This window comes from Salmo salar, chromosome 13 (assembly GCF_965601325.2).
Source record: "Salmo salar chromosome 13, fSalSal1, whole genome shotgun sequence".
In the NCBI taxonomy this organism is placed as follows: Eukaryota; Metazoa; Chordata; class Actinopteri; order Salmoniformes; family Salmonidae; genus Salmo; species Salmo salar.
In genome coordinates, this window is record NC_138303.1 from 40,882,163 (window position 1) to 40,901,016 (window position 18,854).

Here is an 18,854-nt window from a genome sequence, read left to right on the forward strand (position 1 = left end):
TCCCCCAGGCTCGGAATGTTAAAATCTAACAAGTCCTCCAGACCCCCTTGCCAGTCCCCAGTCTCTGCCGTCACCTGCAATTGTGGAAACATTGGTGGCCCCTCCCCCTTTGGCCGCTCAAACACCCCCCCCCCTTACCGGCTCAGACAGTGCCTCCTGGACCTCCTCCAGGAACCTCTCCAGCAGCCTAAGAGACGTTATTTCTGTTTGTTGTGCCAGGACTTCCGGGGTTTTCCACCAATCCTCTCCCAGCAGTCGCAGGTCACCCAGCCTTAGTATGAACGCTGCCATCAGTTGCCTCTGCAGGGTGGCTGACTGAACCGATCTCAAAGGGATGGCTGGGTTATGGAAGATAGGCTCCTCCCACACCCACAACCCAGGCTCCACACCCCCTTCTCGTGTGGGCCTTAGCAGCTGCCAAGTCCTCAGCACTTCAGAGTAAAAATCAGAGAGACCTGCTGTACTCAGCCTCTCCAGCCTCATGAGGAACAGCTGCCGGTCCAACCTTAATCTGCCAGCTCTCCTCAGCAGTGCGCATGTTGGTTCCCTCCAGCCAACATCAGTGTGGTACAGCAGTCTCTGCGCCGCCTTTAGTCGGAATGCAGCCACACTGCTCTCCAGTTTCACCAGGCCCTGTCCTCCTTCGTGGACGGTCAAGTACAACATTGCCGCCCTCAGCCAGTGATGGCCCGACCAGAAAAAGTCCACCAACTTGTGTTGCAGGTCTGCGAGCAGACCGGCGGGGGGTTGAGTACAGCCAGTTTATGCCACAGGGAAGATTCCACCAGGTTGTTGATTATCAGCACCCTCCCTCTATATGAGACTTGGGACAGGAGCCACCTCCACCTGGCCAGTCTTGACACCACTGCCTGTGACAGCCCCTCCCAGTTCTTCCTGACCCACCTCTCCGAGCCCAGGTACACCCCCAACATTTGAAGCCCTTCACAACCCCACTGCAAACCCCCTGGAAGCAGAAGAGGGGCCCTATCCCCCCATGCCCCACATAACAGAGCTTTGCTCTTGCCCCAGTTTACCCTCGTACACCTTCAGACTGGTCTCTAGTGCCTCCATATCCTGCCCATCCCTGTCCATCACAGAAACATAATCTGCATACGCTGACACTGCTATGCCTGTCAATACACCCATGCCTGTCCAGCACACTCCCTGCAGTCTCCTGCGTTGCAGACCCTAAAAATGCTCAATGGCTAGTGTATATAACTGCCCCGATAGAGGGCATCCTTGTCTAATGCCCCGTCTCACCCAGACTGGCCTACTGAGCCTCCCTCCCACCTTGACCATACATGATGCCCCAGCATACAACATCTTCACACAGGTCAAAAAACTCTTCCCAAACCCAAAGACATCACATTAAACAGATACTCATGGTCCACTCTATCAAAAGCCTTCTCTTGATCTAAAGATACCAGTCCAAAGTTCACATTAGAACCTCTCAACAAGTCCAACATGTCATTGATCAAGAAAAAGTTGTCCGTGATTGAGCGTCCCGGTACATAGTATGTTTGGTCCTTATGTACTATCGAGTCCAGATGGGACTTCAGTCTGTTAGAGAGGACCTTGGCAAATATCTTGCAGTCTGCACAGAGCAATGCCACAGGCCTCCGGTTCTTAAGTTTACACAAGTCCCCTTTTTTGGGCAGGAGAGTCAGAGCCGCCCGACGGAAGCTCATCGGCAACTCTCCTACCCCGACGCATTCATGCAACACGCAAAAGAAGTCCAGTCCAATTATTCCCCAGAATTTTTTATAGAACCTCACTGGGAGTCCATCGACCCCCGGTGCATGACCAGGGGACATCTGGGTTACGGCCTCTGCCAGTTCATGGGACAACAGAGGAATGTCCATTTCATCCCTCTGTGCCAGAGAGAGCTTAGGGAGTTCTGCGAACAAGACCTGAGCACACGTAGGATCACACATTTCAGCCCTATACAACTCAGTATAAAACTCCACAGTTCACTCCCACATCTCCCCCACCACAGAGGTCACCCGCCCATCAGAGAACCGTAGACAATGCATACCCTTGGCTTCACCGCTCTGTCTTTCCAAACCAAAGAAGAAGGAGCTGGGAGCATCCATCTCCTTGAGCATGGAGACCCTAGCTCTTACAAGTGCTCCCTTTGCTTTAACCTGGAAAAAACTGCCCAGGTCCCTATGTAATTCAGCTTCTGCAGAAACAACACCTGTACTTTTTTTGTTTTACATATTCACCCAATCACACTCCTCTTACCCGCATCTCTGGTGCCATTTATATTGAGCGAGCCTACCCGAAGAGTCTCCATAAGAAGTGGGAGAAAAGCCAGCAAAGAAAGAGACCAATAGCAATGCTCAAAAAGCCCCAGTGTCAGAAATAAACTATACATCTAAACAGTGTCTGAAGGTAGACCCTTATGCACTGTTGTGACCCACTTCCTCAACCTAAACCGTTTCCTGGGAAGGAGGACACCACGCCCCTCATTTTTCATAGTATGTTGTACTCTTACAAACTTTCTCGGATCAGAAAAAAAAGCCTCAAGATTAACCTTTTTTCCCCTTGGTCTCATTCAGGAACCTTGTCAGTTCTCTCAGCGTGTACTTTGACCCCTCTGCTTGACTGGCTGTCAGCTCCGGACCCATTGAAGAGGAGTCTGTAAAAAAGCCTTCTCATCATGCTCCTCCTCAGACTCACTTTCCTCCTCATCTCCATCTCCTATCCTAACCACCTGCCCTTCCTCTCTGGTCAGGGCCTCCCCCCAGCACCAGGCAAAGGTTCCTTGGTGCCTTTGACCACACCATCCTCTCCCCTCCTTTCTTCTCCCCCTTTTTCCTTTTCCGCTTGACACCATCCACCTCCCCCATAGTCTCTTACACTACCCCACTATACTCTCCTCATCCACTAGCATAACCTGACTAGACCCAGCCTCATCTACACCATGGCATGACTAGGCCCAGTCTCAGCTACCCCACCATCTCTGGCATGACTAGGCCCAGCCTCATCTACAACACCATCCCTGGCATGACTAGGCCCAGCCCAGCCTGCTGTCTGCGTCTCATTGCCCCCTGCACGTTGAACTCGATTTCCCCCACTGGCACATGTACCCTCACCTTGTCTACGGCCTTTATGTGGGTAGGCAAAGCTCTTATGCCCCAAATCCCCACACTCAAAACACCGTAGACTATCTGTGCTGGCAAACCCTGCGTAGAGTCCCTCCCCGTGCCTCACTTTAAAATGCACATTTAGCTGTTGCTCATTGTTAATCAGAAACTTGAACACTTGCCTCCGGAATGAAACAACGTGCTTAACGGCATCTGTCTGAAAACCTGCCGACAGTACACGAAAACCGCTAGCAAACTGACCAAAACACACATTTTCAATTACTACCATTGTCGACGGGGTAGAAAGAGGTGAAATTGGCACCAACACACCCCTTACAAATATTCCATTAGCAATTAGCCTACCAACCAAATTTGCTCTTTTCATGAACACAATGACAGCTTTGTTCATTCTGGAAGCGGAATGTATAAATTCAGCTCCTACCTGTTCACCGAGCAGAACCTCCTCCACCTTAACTCCATTCTCAGGAACACACCTGAATCCATGCCATAACGACAGCGTCTCCTCTGCGCTAAGCTTAGAAGCCATCGAGCACACCACCTTCCAAACCCCAGGAAACTAACTCTGTCCTCTTCCACCCTAACTTTGAAAAAACCTGTGGATACCGCTAAAACAAATAGTGCATTAATCCTCCACCATATAAAATAAAAATTGAAAGAAAAGACCAAGACAGAGTTCAGAAAATAAGTTAGGACAGAGCCCTCCACACCAAACACTCAAACTCCAAAAAACTCCCCGCATGCACTGCAAGAGACAGAGAGAGAGAGAGAGAGAGAGAGAGAGCGAGAGCGAGAGTGAAAGCAAGCACAGTGGCCTCCATCATTCTTAAATGGAAGAACTTTGGAACCACCAAGACTCATCTCTGCAGCACTCCACCAATCAGGCCTTTATGGTAGAGTGGCCAGACGGAAGCCACTACTCAGTAAAAGGCACATAACAGCCTTGGAGTTTGCCAAAAGACACCTAAAGGACTCTCAGACCATGAGAAAGAAGATTATCTGGTCTGATGAAACCAGGATTGAACTCTTTGGCCTGAATGCCAAGCGTCACGTCTGGAGGAAACCTGGCACCATCTGTATGATGAAGCATGGTAGTGTCAGGATCATGCTGTGAGGATGTTTTTCAGTGGCAGGGACTGGGAGACTAGTCAGGATCGAAGGAGAGATGAACCGAGAAAAGTACAGAGAGATCGTTAATGAAAACCTGCTCCAGAGCGCTCAGAACCTCAGACTGGGGGCGCAGATTCATCTTGCAACAGGACAACGACCCTAACCACATTGCCAAGACAACGCAGAAGTGGCTTCGGGACAAGTCTCTGAGTGGCCCAGCCAGACCCTGGACTTGAACCCGATCGAACGTCTCTGGAGAGACCTGAAAATAGCTCTGCTGTGATGCTCCCCATCCAACCTGACAGAGCTTGAAAGGATCTGCAGAGAAGAATGGGAGAAACTCCTCAAATACAGATGTGCCAAGCTTGTATTGTGACTCAAGGCTGTAATCACTGCCAAAGGTGCTTCAACAAAGTACCGAGTAAAGGGTCTGAATTCTTATGTAAATGTGATATTTAAGTTGTTTTAAAAAAAATAATTTGCAATAATTTCAAAAAACCTGTTTTTTAATTTTTGAAATTTTATTTCACCTTTATTTAACCAGGTAGGCCAGTTGAGAACAACTTCTCATTTACAACTGCGACCTGGCCAAGACAAAGTGTAACGGTTGTCGTCGGGAATGGAGGACCAAAACGCAGCAGGAATGTGGATGCTCATCTTGTAATTTATTTTAAAATAAAGAGAACACCAAAATAACAAAACAAAGAACTCACGAACAACAAAACAGTCTTGTCACGCTCACACAGGCAAAACAAGAAACAATCTCCCACAACACTACACCAAACAATTACGCATATATAGGACTCTCAATCAGAGGCAACGAGAAACACCTGCCTCCAATTGAGAGTCCAGCACCCAAACCTAAACATAGAAAACCTAAACTAGACAGAATGCAGAAATACAACCTAGAACATACTAACCTAGAACATACACCCAAAACCCAGGAACACATAAATCAAATACCCCTCTACAACACACACACAAAACCCCCACCATACAAAACAAACATCCCGCTGACACGTCCTGACCAAAATACTAAACAACTACTCCCTCTGCTGGTCAGGACGTGACACAAAGAAAAGCAGTGCGACAAAAACAACAACACGGAGTTACACATAAACAAACGTACAGCCAATAACACAATAGAAAAATCTTTGTACAGTGTGTGCAAATGTGGAAGATTAGGAAGGTAAGGCCATAGAGGCAAATAATTACAATTTAGCATTAACACTGGAGTGATAGATGTGCAGATGATGATGTGCAAGTACAGATCCTGGGTTGCAAAAGAGCAAGAGGGTAAGTAATAATATGGGGATGAGGTAGTTGGGTGTGCTATTTACAGATTGGCTGTGTACAGGTACAGTGATCGGTAAGCTGCTCTGACAGCTGATGCTTAAAGTTAGAGAGGGAGATTTAAGTCTCCAGCTTCAGTGATTTTTGCAATTCGTTCCAGTCATTGGCAGCAGAGAACTGGAAGGAAAGGCGGCCAAAGTAGGTGTTGGCTTTGGGGATGACCAGTGAAATATACCTGCTGGAGTGCGTGTTACGGGTGGGTGTTGCTATGGTGACCAGTGAGCTGAGATAAGGTGGGGCTATACCTAGCAAAGACTTATAGGTGACCTGGATCCAGTGGGTTTGGCGACGAATATGTAGTGAGGGCCAGTCAGCGAGAGCATATAGGTCGCAGTGGTGGGTAGTATATGGGACATTGGTGACAAAATGGATGGCACTGTGATAGACTACATCCAGTTTGCTGAGTAGAGTGTTGGAGGCTATTTTGTAAATGACATTGCCAAAGTCAAGGATCGGTAGGATAGACAGTTTTACGAGGGTATGTTTGGCAACATGAGTGAAGGAGGCTTTGTTGCGAAGTAGGAAGCCGATTCTAGATTTAATTTTGGATTGGAGATGCTTAATGTGAGTCTGGAAGGAGAGTTTACAGTCTAACCAGACACCCAGGTATTTGTAGTTGTCCACATATTCTTAGTCAGAACCGTCCAGAGTAGTGATGCTGGACAGGCGGGCAGGTGCAGGCAGCGTTCGGTTGAAGAGCATGCATTTAGTTTTGCTAGCATTTAAAAGCAGTTGGAGGCCACGGAAGGAGTGTTGTATGGCATTGAAGCTCGTTTGGAGGTTTGTTAACACAGTGTCCAAAGAAGGGCCAGATTGTATACAGAATGGTGTCGTCTGCGTAGAGGTGGATCAGAGAATCACAGTTTGGCTTCGTCATTATGGGGTATTGTGTGTAGATTGATGAGGGGAAAAAACGATTTAATACATTTTAGAATAAGGATGTAACATAACAAAATGTGGGAAAAATATATGGGTCTGAATACTTTCCGAATGCAGTCTATGTTCATAGGTGCAGGGGTGGCCTCTCTCTCTCGCTCTCTCTCTACCTTCTCTCTCTACCCTCTCTCATACTCTCTCTCTCTCTCAAACTCTCTTTCTCTCTGCATGGTCGCATTATGCGAGAAGTTTCCTTCAAATATCTCACCCAGCGTGTTCAGATCAGTCTGCTGACTCAATAGCTTTCAAAAAGCTGTGAATGTGGAACGAGAAGAAAGGCTTTGATCTCGGAGGAAGAAAGGGAGCAAGGGATGAGAGAGAGAGCGAGAGGCCTTGATTTAAGCAAGTCTAATTTTAGGGCCTGAAGAGATGAAGGATGTTTATGTAAGAGAGACTCATGGGTTTGCAGCATGCAGGGATGCTGCTTTTGTCATAGACTAACAAACTCCACAATACATGCTCCAGTAGAACACATTTCTCTATCCTCTTCCTGCCTCAAGGACAGTTGGCCCACTGTCTCGGCTCACTGTAATGCAGGCTTATGGGTCAATGGCTGTCTGTCAGATACATAGACTGAAACACAGTATTTTAATGGGAAAGAGAGGAGTTTTCTAAGTAAACGTTAACACTTCAACAAGGAAAGGAAGTAGTTAGGAAATTAAATTTGTTGACACCAAAAATGTTTTTGTGTGTGTGTTTTTGGCACAGGTCTGGTACCTGTGTTAGAGAGTCAGTCCCCAAATTTAAATTTCAAATTTCAATTTCAATTACTCAATGGGTTACATTTTGCAAAGCTCTAATAAATAACTATATCTTTACATCATCATTTAAACAAATGCCTGCCCTCCATATTTCCTTTCATACATATTAAAACCTGTCATGTATAATCCCACTCCTGGGGCACAGGAGTCAAATTTAATCAGACTTTTAAAATTAAATGGTCTTGAGAGTTGAGCCAACAGTGGTGTCATTGAACGACATCAATGAAATAAACTGCAATGTTATGGTTTCCAGGGTCTATCCCATGATCGGAATGTATGCATCCTTTGCTTCACCCCTTATCATCATTTAGTTTATTTACTTATTGTGACTTCATGCTTACATCTCCATGAAAAAAACGAGTTAGTCAGGCCAAGTCTTGACTAGCAGCATTGCATCCAGCTAGTCAAGACATCTCCCCATCAGCTGAGTAGTGAGGCGAGGGCCGGGCAGTGAGATCATTCCTATTCAGGGGCACAGCTAGCCTCTGAAAGCAGGGATAAGAAGGAACAATAGTGTTCTATAAAAGCCTGCAGTGAAATCTCTAGCACTCTCTCCCTCCAGCTTTCCCATTTCCTGTGAATTAATAATATTCTCTCTTTTTGGCCTTACGTATGGGGATGGGGAGGGGAATGGAGGATGCTCTTGAAATATGGTATTCTATATTTATGGGGTTCATTGAACAGCTGGCAGGTAGATGTTTCTCTCTCATCATTTTAGCTAGTTAATATACCTGTCATGAATTTCTTCCCCATAATTTCCATAGGTTGTTAGTGCCTTATTGCTATTATAAACCGGTTACCAACATAAATATAACAGTAAAACAAGTAGTTCGGCATCAGGTATATTGTCTGATATACACACGGCTAGAATGCTGTTTCAGCCAATCAGCATACACGACCCAAACTACCTGGGTTATAATGTCCATCATGATGTTGCCTGGGTGTGGGTGTCTATAGTTTAATTATTGTATCACATAGCAATAGAAGACCATTTCACAGACTGAAGAGTTAGGCTGTATGCGACTTCAGAATCACAGATTCTAAAGGGACAGATTTGGTGATGACAAAAACTGACCCATTGCATGTGTGAGAGGCGAGTAGGGGTAATAAATTCCAGCTTAATAGTGGAGATTTCTGCACAGCTCCAGAGCTCCTCAACTCCTTCTTGAACCAGAGCCATGCCAGATGTTAGCATCTTCGCTGTATCAGTTATCACATTGGGCTGCCAGGGCAGAAATCCTTTTTAATATCATGTTTCTCTGTGAGAATCTGTTTGCCTGTGTGAATGTGTTGCCTCCAGATCTCAACAGAGATGGACACTGGGGAAAAGAGGAATTTAGTTGTGCTTCAGTCAAGGACTGCCAGCTGTGATGAGAGGCCAAAGGTCATCTGACTGACTGAGACTAGAGAGGAAACTCCAAGCTCAAAACAGTTAATTCACTCTGATACACTCTCAAGTATACTGACTTTAGTATCATTCATGCATGCACGCACACACACACGCGCGCACACACACACGCTGTGTGATAAGCATCCATGAACTGTTAGGGTTAGGGCAAACTGCAGGCTATGTGCACTCATACTGTCTCTGCAGTAACGGCGTAATACCTATAAATACATTTGTTTAATTGATATTGACATCATGCCCTTATACACAAATGTTGTGTGTTGTAGGCTATCATATGCGAGGTGATTTCAGTCAGGATACGATCCCTAAATTTGAGTGCGCTTTTTGTTGAGAATGAACTATGACGATAGTCCCTATTTTTGCAGCGGTCTAGCGGTTCAAATATTCCAGGCTCTTGTTTCAGTGTAGTAACACAGTGAAGACGGGAGCTTTGGCTATCGCTGCACATCGGAATAGCCTACTTATCTACACTCTGTCGTTTGTAACTTTCGGGAAATGAAATTGATTAATTAAGCTTGAAGACTAAATCCAGCCAAAATGACGGTGGATTTTGAAGAATGTGTGAAAGATTCACCCCGGTTCAGGTAAGAATTTGCGCAGATCTTCTGTTCGCTTGTTGAATTCTTCAGAGATTCGCCCTATCGAGGAAGACGATTGCCAGGATTCAAACATTCCAAAACGCCTTGAATCTGCAAATAGTTGGAACAGCATAGCCTTTCATTTGCTTCATATTGTAAATAAGTTATGGTAAATTGCTGTCAGGGTGATTTTTTTTGCATCATTTCAATTCATTTATCCTATATTTCCATTCCAAGGCAATTATTGCAGTGAATTGCATAAGGCTGGACATGGCTATTTACTATTAATACATATATTTCTTGCCAATTTTTCAAAGAAATGCGTAAAAATGTCCATTGCTTATCATAGGACAACCTTGGATGAATGGACAGTGAGCGCATGGTGAATTAACCCTGTGTGAGACCCAGCATGGATCCAAATGAGGAAAACTAAATATTACCCTTCAGAAATACTTGTAATAGACCTCTGATTATGAAAATAATCCGTTTTTTTATTTCAATTTTGTGGAACAATATTCTGGAAATGTTGAACAAATGCAACATTTTGTGGTAAGAAAACAGAAATTATATCAAAAGCATTGACATGTGATGTAACATATTGTGTAATGGTATATTAACCTGAAATTAAGTCATATTTGGTCTGAAATACCTAACTTTATCAACCTGACAAATCCAAATGTTTGTATTTTGCCATCAAAAACATATATTTTTGAAAGCATCAACTATTTGGTGGGTTTTCTATGTGTGGAGACCATCTTATTTTTTGTAAAATTTGGTTACCTTTCTGACTTAACTTGACATAACCTAATTTGTTACTTCTTTACCATAAAACGAATGGTCGTCAATGGCAATATTCTGACCTCATAAATCACATCAGAAAAAAATATATAATCATTTTTGTTCTTTTATTGCGTAGAGGGAACATCAAAGTTACTCTTGAAGTATCTGCAGAATTTGCAGAATTTTGAAGGGAAACAATCTCTCTAACTTGTCTATCAATATGAATGTGGCCCTATGCCTCAGTCTGGAAACCAATGAGGGCAACCTTAAGACAAATGTTGCCTTTTTGCAACACTTACAAAACTACCTCTAGTTCTGGCTCAGAATGTTGGTTTCTCAATCACTACATCGTACTTGCATGGATGGCTTACAACATATGCTTGTGTAGGAGACCTGTGTGGTCAGACAAGTGGACAGGTTTCTAATGTTTCAGAGGCTACTGATGCCACAATAATCATACTGACACACACCAAATACTACTAAGAGATACATCTCGGTCTAAGGAGAACCTGTACAGGATGCAATTTAGGAAGCGTTGCATTTTTCGCACAGGGTTAACAGGTGCGTGAAGGTTTGGCGCGGATCATGTGTCATTTTGTCGGGGGGGATTTCCTATCACTAAAAGTGTTACAGATGAAAATACTATAATGTTATATTGTCATTAGTGTTAATAACTTGACTAGTGTCTGCTACATTCCATTCCTCGGGTGATGAGCCCATCCATGGGACAGACATCATGCAATTTCTCCCCTAACCGTTCCATGATGCATGAACATTCATAGATCACATGTATTTAGAATCCTTAGCAGGCTTCCTCAAGAAAATCGTTTTTGGGAACAATTATGTGTCATACATGTGTCATACACTGACCTTGTGTTCAACTGCATGGTCACTGTCTGTACAAATATTGGTAATAATGTAGAATTTGAATGACCCTTTGATCTTCTACTTGTTCTTTAGATAACACAATACGTATTGTTAATGACAAATAGGCCTATTGTCCATTCCTGAAACACATGTCCATCCCTTGTCTCCACTAGATACTTGAATAGTATTTGGAGGATCTAGAGAGATGTGTTCCATGACTGGGACTGATTAGCTGGGATGTTATATGGCAGGAACTCTCCCAACTCCAAAGTCTCTTCCTTTTTAATGAACTGTTTTCCTGACAAAATGGCACAGTCACAAAAGGAAGCACTTCAAACAGTGGATCTGAGGGAAACTAAAAGGTTGCACGCACTGCCTCATGCTCCTCGTACTACGGCTGCTGCGGTTGCTGCGAAGCACACATAGCACCAAAAGTTAGGTAAATAAAGGAGGCATTCCTTTACACCCACATCCCTTCCCAATCCCCTTCCCAACCTTGGATCTCATTCCTCCCATATATTCCTACCTCCCCTGCCTATGTGTGGAAGGAACTGGAGGGGCTGTCAGGCAGGCTGTGTGGGGTGTCCGCCTGCATGCATGGGTCTTTCTACATGTGTGTGCACCACTGCCACAGTAAAGCTCCCACGGATATAATCTGCTCTCCAAATCAAAGACTTCCAGACTTGGCAGCAGCACCTTAATGACTGCCATCTGGGCCTGAGAGAGAGGAGAGGCAGGCAGGTCTCAGGAAGCGCTGAGTGAAGGGTATTTACAGAAACCACTCTCTCCGTGTTTATGTGCTAAAAGAGCACGGCTGTACTGTAGCAACCAGAGTGGATCATCTGGCACTAGGCAGACGTTGGTTAGCCCATCTCTCAGAGCTTCTCAGAGTTTCTTCCTTGAATGTCTCAAGAGGGAGACGCAATGTAACAATAAGAAAATATATCTTTGTTTTTTTCCCCATTGCTTTCCATTTGGAATGAAAATAACACTCCTTAAATGCAAAAGTTGGCAAGAGCTACTGACCTGTAAAATCACATAAAAGAGTTGTTATCATGTGCAGACTTTTGAGCAAGGTTGAGCGATAGCTATGCCAACTCTATAACTAAATTCTTATGCAATGACGAGGCTGTTTTGTATCCTGAAATGACCATTGCTGACACCAAAAGAGACACACTTCTGAAGCATATTCTTCTCACTGAATCCTGTCGGTGACATGGCATTGAGTCCATATTGAAATGGGCCTTTGGTGACAGTTAAAAACAGTGGAGGTATTACGTAAGAAACCCTGGAGCTGGACTGACTGACTGACTGACTGACTGGGAGGAAACAGTCAAAACCAGAATAGAGGGAATCAACTTTTTTCACCTTTGGTATTTGAGAGGAATACTAGGCCTAGTGGGCTACTTCCCACACGTATAATAACACGCAGTCCATCAATTCTGACTGGCTGTCTTCACACTCGGCATGTTGGGTTCGCATTGTGAGCATTATGAGCTAAAGATGGCTGTGGTTCACCATTACAATCCTCGTCAATACAATTTAATATACAGTTGTCATGTGTTTAACGGGCTATTTAGTATGAGTGATGTAGCCTTTCTACACCTCTTCTGTTTTCATAGGACAATGCTCTTTACACCTTCTTCAGTTGTGTTCTTACGCTCTTGGTTTCTAGATTACCAAGAAGCCAAATTATATGGTGCATTAAGTGGCCACCTTGTAGCTCCGAAATTGTGAAAATGTCTCCATTGTCCTCCATGACTGTGTGTACCCTGTGTTTGGTCTCTATGGATACACCGTTGGACAGATGTGAGACTGCAGCCATGGCACTCCAATCCACATCTGTTTCGAGAGAGGTTTATAATGGTCACTCAGCCGCAGGGATGCATGTGTTTGTGTTCGCTGCAGCACAACATTGGCAACATACAGTAACATTGGTGCTGTTTCTCCCTTATTGAGATGTTAGTTTGAGGTCGCACTCACGTGCTTGTAAAACATGTGTCGTCTATCTGTGGCCTCGCTTTCACTTATGAAGCAGTCCCAAAAGTATACATCACACACGTTGCTGTAACTCACAGGTGCCACTCTGCCTATAAACCATGTGTAATGTAACAACAAACGGTGGCATATATCCACAGTAGCTAACATGATAGCATGCAGGCCTATTTTCCGACTGACCCATTTTCTCCTGTTAATTATGACCTTACAGCACACTTGAAATAATACTGCCCGTGTTTGTGGGTGAGTACTGAGTATTTATGAAGCTGAGATGTGCGGTGCGGCTGGAGAGAACAGTCACTTTACAACCAGCCTCCTGTCAATTAATGTGACTGCTGGCACTATAGCCCTTTCTGTCCCTGCTCTGTCCAACTCCTTGCATTGTCTCCTCCTCAGTTTGTAAGCAGAATGTGGGCATTGTTCGCCCAGTTCCCGAGTTCCATGCTTCCACCGCGACAGTACAGACTTTTTAATTGGAGCTGACTGGCTTCAGGCGTTGAGCTGTTAGTGTAGGTTGAAAATAACAGAGGTTAAGACAACGTTAAAGTTCCATGCGGGAGTGTTTGATAATAAACAAATTCATTGGACGAGCGCCTTTGCTGATTCTACAGGATTAGCATTGAAAACGTGACCAGCGGTCAGGAAATCAAGTAATAAAGTGGTTGTAGATCATTTGCAAAACGTTAAATGTATAGAATGGCAGTAAACAGTTATGCTATGCAGTTAGCTGAAATTCACTACGATTGCGTTTATTTTCCACTTTAAGGGCTGTACTGCTAAATTCACTTTGTCATTTTTGCTCGCATTGTTGGTCTTATTTTACAATGACGGCCTACTCCGTCTAAACCCTCCCCTCACCCGGACGACGCTGGGCCAATTGACCGCCGCCCTATGGGTATCAAGGCACAAGGTGAGACCCAAATGCAGACACATGAGGCAGATGGTTGGAGTCTTACAATGTTTATTAATCCAAAGGAGTAGGCAAGAGAATGGTTGTGGACAGGAAAAAAGGTCAAAACCAGATCAGAGTCCAGGAGGTACAGAGTGGCAGACAGGCTCGTGGTCAAGGCAGGCAGAATAGTCAGGCAGGCGGGTACAAAGTCCAGAAACAGGCAAGGGTCAAAACCGGGAGGACTAGAAAAAGGAGAATGCAAAAAGCAGGAGAACTGGGAAAATGCTGGTTGACTTGGAAACATACAAGACGAACTGGCACAGAGAGACAGGGAACACAGAGATAAATAAGCGACACCTGGAGAGGGTGGAGACAATCACAAGGACAGGTGAAACAGATCAGGGCGTGACAATGGGACTCCTGATCACAGCTGGTTGTGATACATCCTGGGATCAAACCAGGGTCTGTAGTGACGCCTCTAGCACTGAGATGCAGTGCCTTAGACCTCTGCGCCACTCGGGAGATATTGTTTAGAATTCTTCTGCATTTATGCAAAGACTAATGGGATATTAGAATCCTATTGTCTTATCCTGTATTTTTTCAACCTAGGCTGTTATGCATAAGCATGGATCCTCCTTCCCCATTCTAGGAAACATCTGAGGCAGTGTGTAATGTGAGGCTGCCTTGAAGCTGACAGCCTGCCAGCCTGGTTGTCATGATGAGCTCTGACAGATTCAAGGAGGACAGCCAGGGAATTCAAGGTCACTAATCTTTGACCTCCACTCTGTGTTCGTGCGTGTGTGCATGTCTGTCTTTGAGAGAATGAATGACTTTATACATGACCCACAGTCAGATAACTGGGAGGAAAATCATAAACGTGTCAGATTCCAGGATATGGCCTGCATTGGAGGAATGCTGAGCATGTGACACAATGTTCTGCTCCGTAAAAGATGACAACTCTACCCTGAGGATACATTTAGTGTAATTTTGTATTTTATTATGTTCTCAGAGAGCATCACATATTCTTCCAATGACAAAATGAGTTCATCAATGGCTTACATTATGCTAAATCTGAAATTCCGTTCTGAATGATCAGAGCAAACAAATTCCATTGTGATGATATTACGTGACATTACTTTACTTATCTGATTGAGCTCCATTTCTTATGTCTAACTGTGCGTGGCTTTCAAATGTGAACTAAGCCTAGAGAATGGGTACAACTCAGCGGTAGTATAATCACAGGGTTTAATCACTTACTATCCATTTTGAGGCTCAGGGGAATGTAATGTGGCTTATATATCATTTTGCTATTTATTTGAGCTTTTACTTGCAATAATTGTTTTTAATCAGCCATGTATTCACTGTAGTTACATTGCAATTTCAGGACATAACCGCAAGCAACCTCTCCTTTCACAAATCAACATGTGACAAGTATTTACAGTGAGTTTAGCTAACCTCAAATTCTTAGTGTATAATCCAAGATGGCGTAGCAGTCAGACGTCTTTGTCTTTGTCCTGCCGTGTCCCTTGTATATATCTTTTTACATCTTTTTCTTCGCATATCCTTTTAAAATATTTTCCTAAACCTCAACTTCTAAATACTCTCCTGCAACCTGCCTCACCCAATGTGGCGTGGATCTGTTTTTTTTCTAAAGTATTTCTATTTACTTCAAATGTGGAATCCCTCAACTGAAGCTAGCCAGCTAACTACCTACCAGCGATCAGTCAGCAAACCATTGCTAGCGGTCATCAGCTAACCTTTAGCTCGGAAAGCTCTCGCCAGTTCGAACAACGTGACTCAAACCAGAGCATAACGGACCTATTATTATTATTTTACATTTTTTTCCCCCATATCCCCGGATTCCTACCACAAACTCTGAACATTTTCATCTGGATCTTCGCAACTAGCTAACCGCAATCCCAGGTGACTACTCCTGGCTAGCGTTTCCATCCCGGAGCAAGCACCAATTAGCCTGAAGCTAGCCCGGCCAGGGCTCCTGTGCTACCACCGAAGCCCACTCCTGGGCTACAATATCCGGACCCCTTCTACTACCGGTACGGGGCACGGAACCCCACCGATCCTCTACGACTGGAATACCGACATAATCTGCCCGAGGATTCCAACAGCCCCTCAGGCACGATGTCCGCTGAAGGCCCATTCTGCTAACCGCGGCCTACTAGCTACCTAGAGCTACTTGGAACCCTACTAATTCCACGACTGGTCTATCGATGTCACCGCACGAAGAGGCAAAAACAGACTTAACCTCTCTGGGCTAGGCGGGACGAATTCGTCCCACCTACGCAACAGCCAGTCTAATCCAGTGGCGCGATTTTCAAATACCTTAGAAATGCTATTACTTCAATTTCTCAAACATATGACTATTTTACAGCTATTTAAAGACAAGACTCTCGTTAATCTAACCACACTGTCCGATTTCAAAAAGGCTTTACAACGAAAGCAAAACATTAGATTATGTCAGCAGAGTACCCAGCCAGAAATAATCAGACACCCATTTTTCAAGCTAGCATATAATGTCACAAAAACCCAAACCACAGCTAAATGCAGCACTAACCTTTGATGATCTTCATCAGATGACAACCCTAGGACATTATGTTATACAATACATGCATGTTTTGTTCAATCAAGTTCATATTTATATAAAAAAACAGCTTTTTACATTGGCATGTGACGTTCAGAACTACCATACCCCCCGCAAACTTCCGGGGAATTTACTAACAATTTACTAAATTACTCACGATAAACGTTCACAAAAAGCATAACAATTATTTAAAGAATTATAGATACAGAACTCCTCTATGCACTCGATATGTTTGATTTTAAAATAGCTTTTTGGTGAAAGCACATTTTGCAATATTCTAAGTACATAGCCCAGCCATCACGGGCTAGCTATTTAGACACCCGGCAAGTTTAGCCTTCACCAAAATCAGATTTACTATTACAAAAGTTTGATTACCTTTTGTTGTCTTCGTCAGAATGCACTCCCAGGACTGCTACTTCAATAACAAATGTTGGTTTGGTCCCAAATAATCCATCGTTATATCCGAATAGCGGCGTTTTGTTCGTGCGTTCCAGAAACTATCCGAAATGGTAAATCAGGGTTACGAGCATGGCGCAATTCGTGACAAAAAAAATCTAAATATTCCATTACTGTACTTCGAAGCATGTCAACCGCTGTTTAAAATCCATTTTTATGCCATTTTTCTCGTAAAAAAGCGATAATATTCCGACCTGGAATATCCTTTTAGGTAAACAGACAAAGGAAAAGAAAGCTTTCGGTCGACGCGGGCACAAGCCTGAGTCTCACAGTACTGTAACCAGCCACTACCTGTGTCCCCAGTCAGCCCAACCACTCACTGGACCCATATGTTCACTTGGCTATGCATGCCTCTCTCTAATATCAATATGCCTCGTCCATTACTGTACTGGTTAGTGATTACTGTCTTATTTCACTGTAGAGCCTCTAGCCCTGCTCAATATGCCTTAACCAACCATGTTGTTCCACCTCCTACATATGCGATGACATCACCTGGTTTAAACGTCTCTAGAGACTATATCTCTCTCATCATTACTCAATGCCTAGATTTACCTCCAATGTACTCACATCCTACCTTACCTTTGTCTGTACACTATGCCTTGAATCTATGCTATCGTGCCCAGAAACCTGCTCCTTTTACTCTCTGTTCCGGACGTGCTAGACAGTCAGTTCGTACCCTTATCCTACTTCTCCTCTGTTCCTCTGGTGATGTGGAGGTTAATCCAGGTCCTGCAGTGCCTAGCTCCACTCCCACTCCCCAGGTGCTCTCATTTGTTGACTTCTGTAACCGTAAAAGCCTTGGTTTCATGCATGTTAACATTAGAAGCCTACTCCCTAAGTTTGTTTTACTCACTACTTTAGCACACTCTGCCAACCCGGATGTCTTAGCCGTGTCTGAATCCTGGCTTAGGAAAACTTCCAAAAACCCTGAAATTTCCATCGCTAACTATAACATTTTCTGCCAAGATAGAACTGCCAAAGGGGGCGGTGTTGCAATCTACTGCAAAGATAGCCTGCAGAATTCTGTATTACTATCCAAGTCTGTACCCAAACAAGTCTCTCACTGTTGCCGCTTGCTATAGACCTCCCTCTGCCCCCAGCTGTGCCCTCGATACCATATGTGAATTGATTGCCCCCCATCTATCTTCTGAGCTCGTGCTACTAGGTGACCTAAACTGGGACATGCTTAACACCCCGGCCATCCTACAATCTAAGCTTGATGCCCTCAATCTCACACAAATTATCAATGAACCTACCAGGTACAACCCCAAGTCCGTAAACACGGGCACCCTCATAGATGTCATCCTAACTAACTCGCCCTCCAAATACACCTCTGCTGTTTTAAATCTAGATCTCAGCGATCGCCGCCTCATTGCCTGCATCCGTAATGGGTCTGCGACCAAACGACCACCCCTCATCACTGTCAAACGCTCCCTAAAACACTTCTGCGAGCAGGCCTTTTTAATCGATCTGGCCGGGGTATCGTGGAATGACATTGACCTCATCCCGTCAGTAGATGATGCCTGGCTATTCTTTAAAAGTGCCTTCCTCACCATCTTAAATAAGCATGCCCCACTCAATTAAAAAAAACTAGGAATAGATATAGTCCTTGGTTCACTCCAGACCTGACTGCCCTTGACCAGCACAAAAACATCCTGTGGCGTTCTGCATTAGCATCGAATAGCCCCCGTGATATGCAACTTTTCAGGGAAGTTACGAACAAACATACACAGGCAGTTAGAAAAGCTAAGGCTAGTTTTTTCAAACAGAAATTTGCATCCTGTAGTACTAACTCAAAAAAGTTCTGGGACACTGTAAAGTCCATGGAGAATAAGAGCACCTCCTCCCAGCTGCCCACTGCTCTGAGGCTAGGAAACACTGTTACCACCGATAAATCCACTATAATTGAGAATTTCAATAAGCATTTCTCTACGGCTGGCTACCCCTACCCCGGTTAACTGCCCGGCACCCTCCACAGCAACCCGCCAATGCCCCCACCATATTTCTCC

At 44.4% G+C, this 18,854-nt stretch overlaps 1 protein-coding gene across 1 annotated transcript in view; it reads left to right on the forward strand.

The window, feature by feature from the left end:
* The first annotated feature begins 9,048 nt into the window (after positions 1-9,048).
* acap3a (ArfGAP with coiled-coil, ankyrin repeat and PH domains 3a) overlaps positions 9,049-18,854 on the forward strand; it is an 81,445-nt gene continuing 71,639 nt past the window's right edge. Inside the window, exon 1 of the mRNA XM_014135588.2 lies at positions 9,049-9,259. Coding sequence (XP_013991063.1) covers positions 9,213-9,259 — 47 coding nt within the window. The 5' untranslated portion in view covers positions 9,049-9,212. The remainder of the gene's footprint in view (positions 9,260-18,854) is intronic.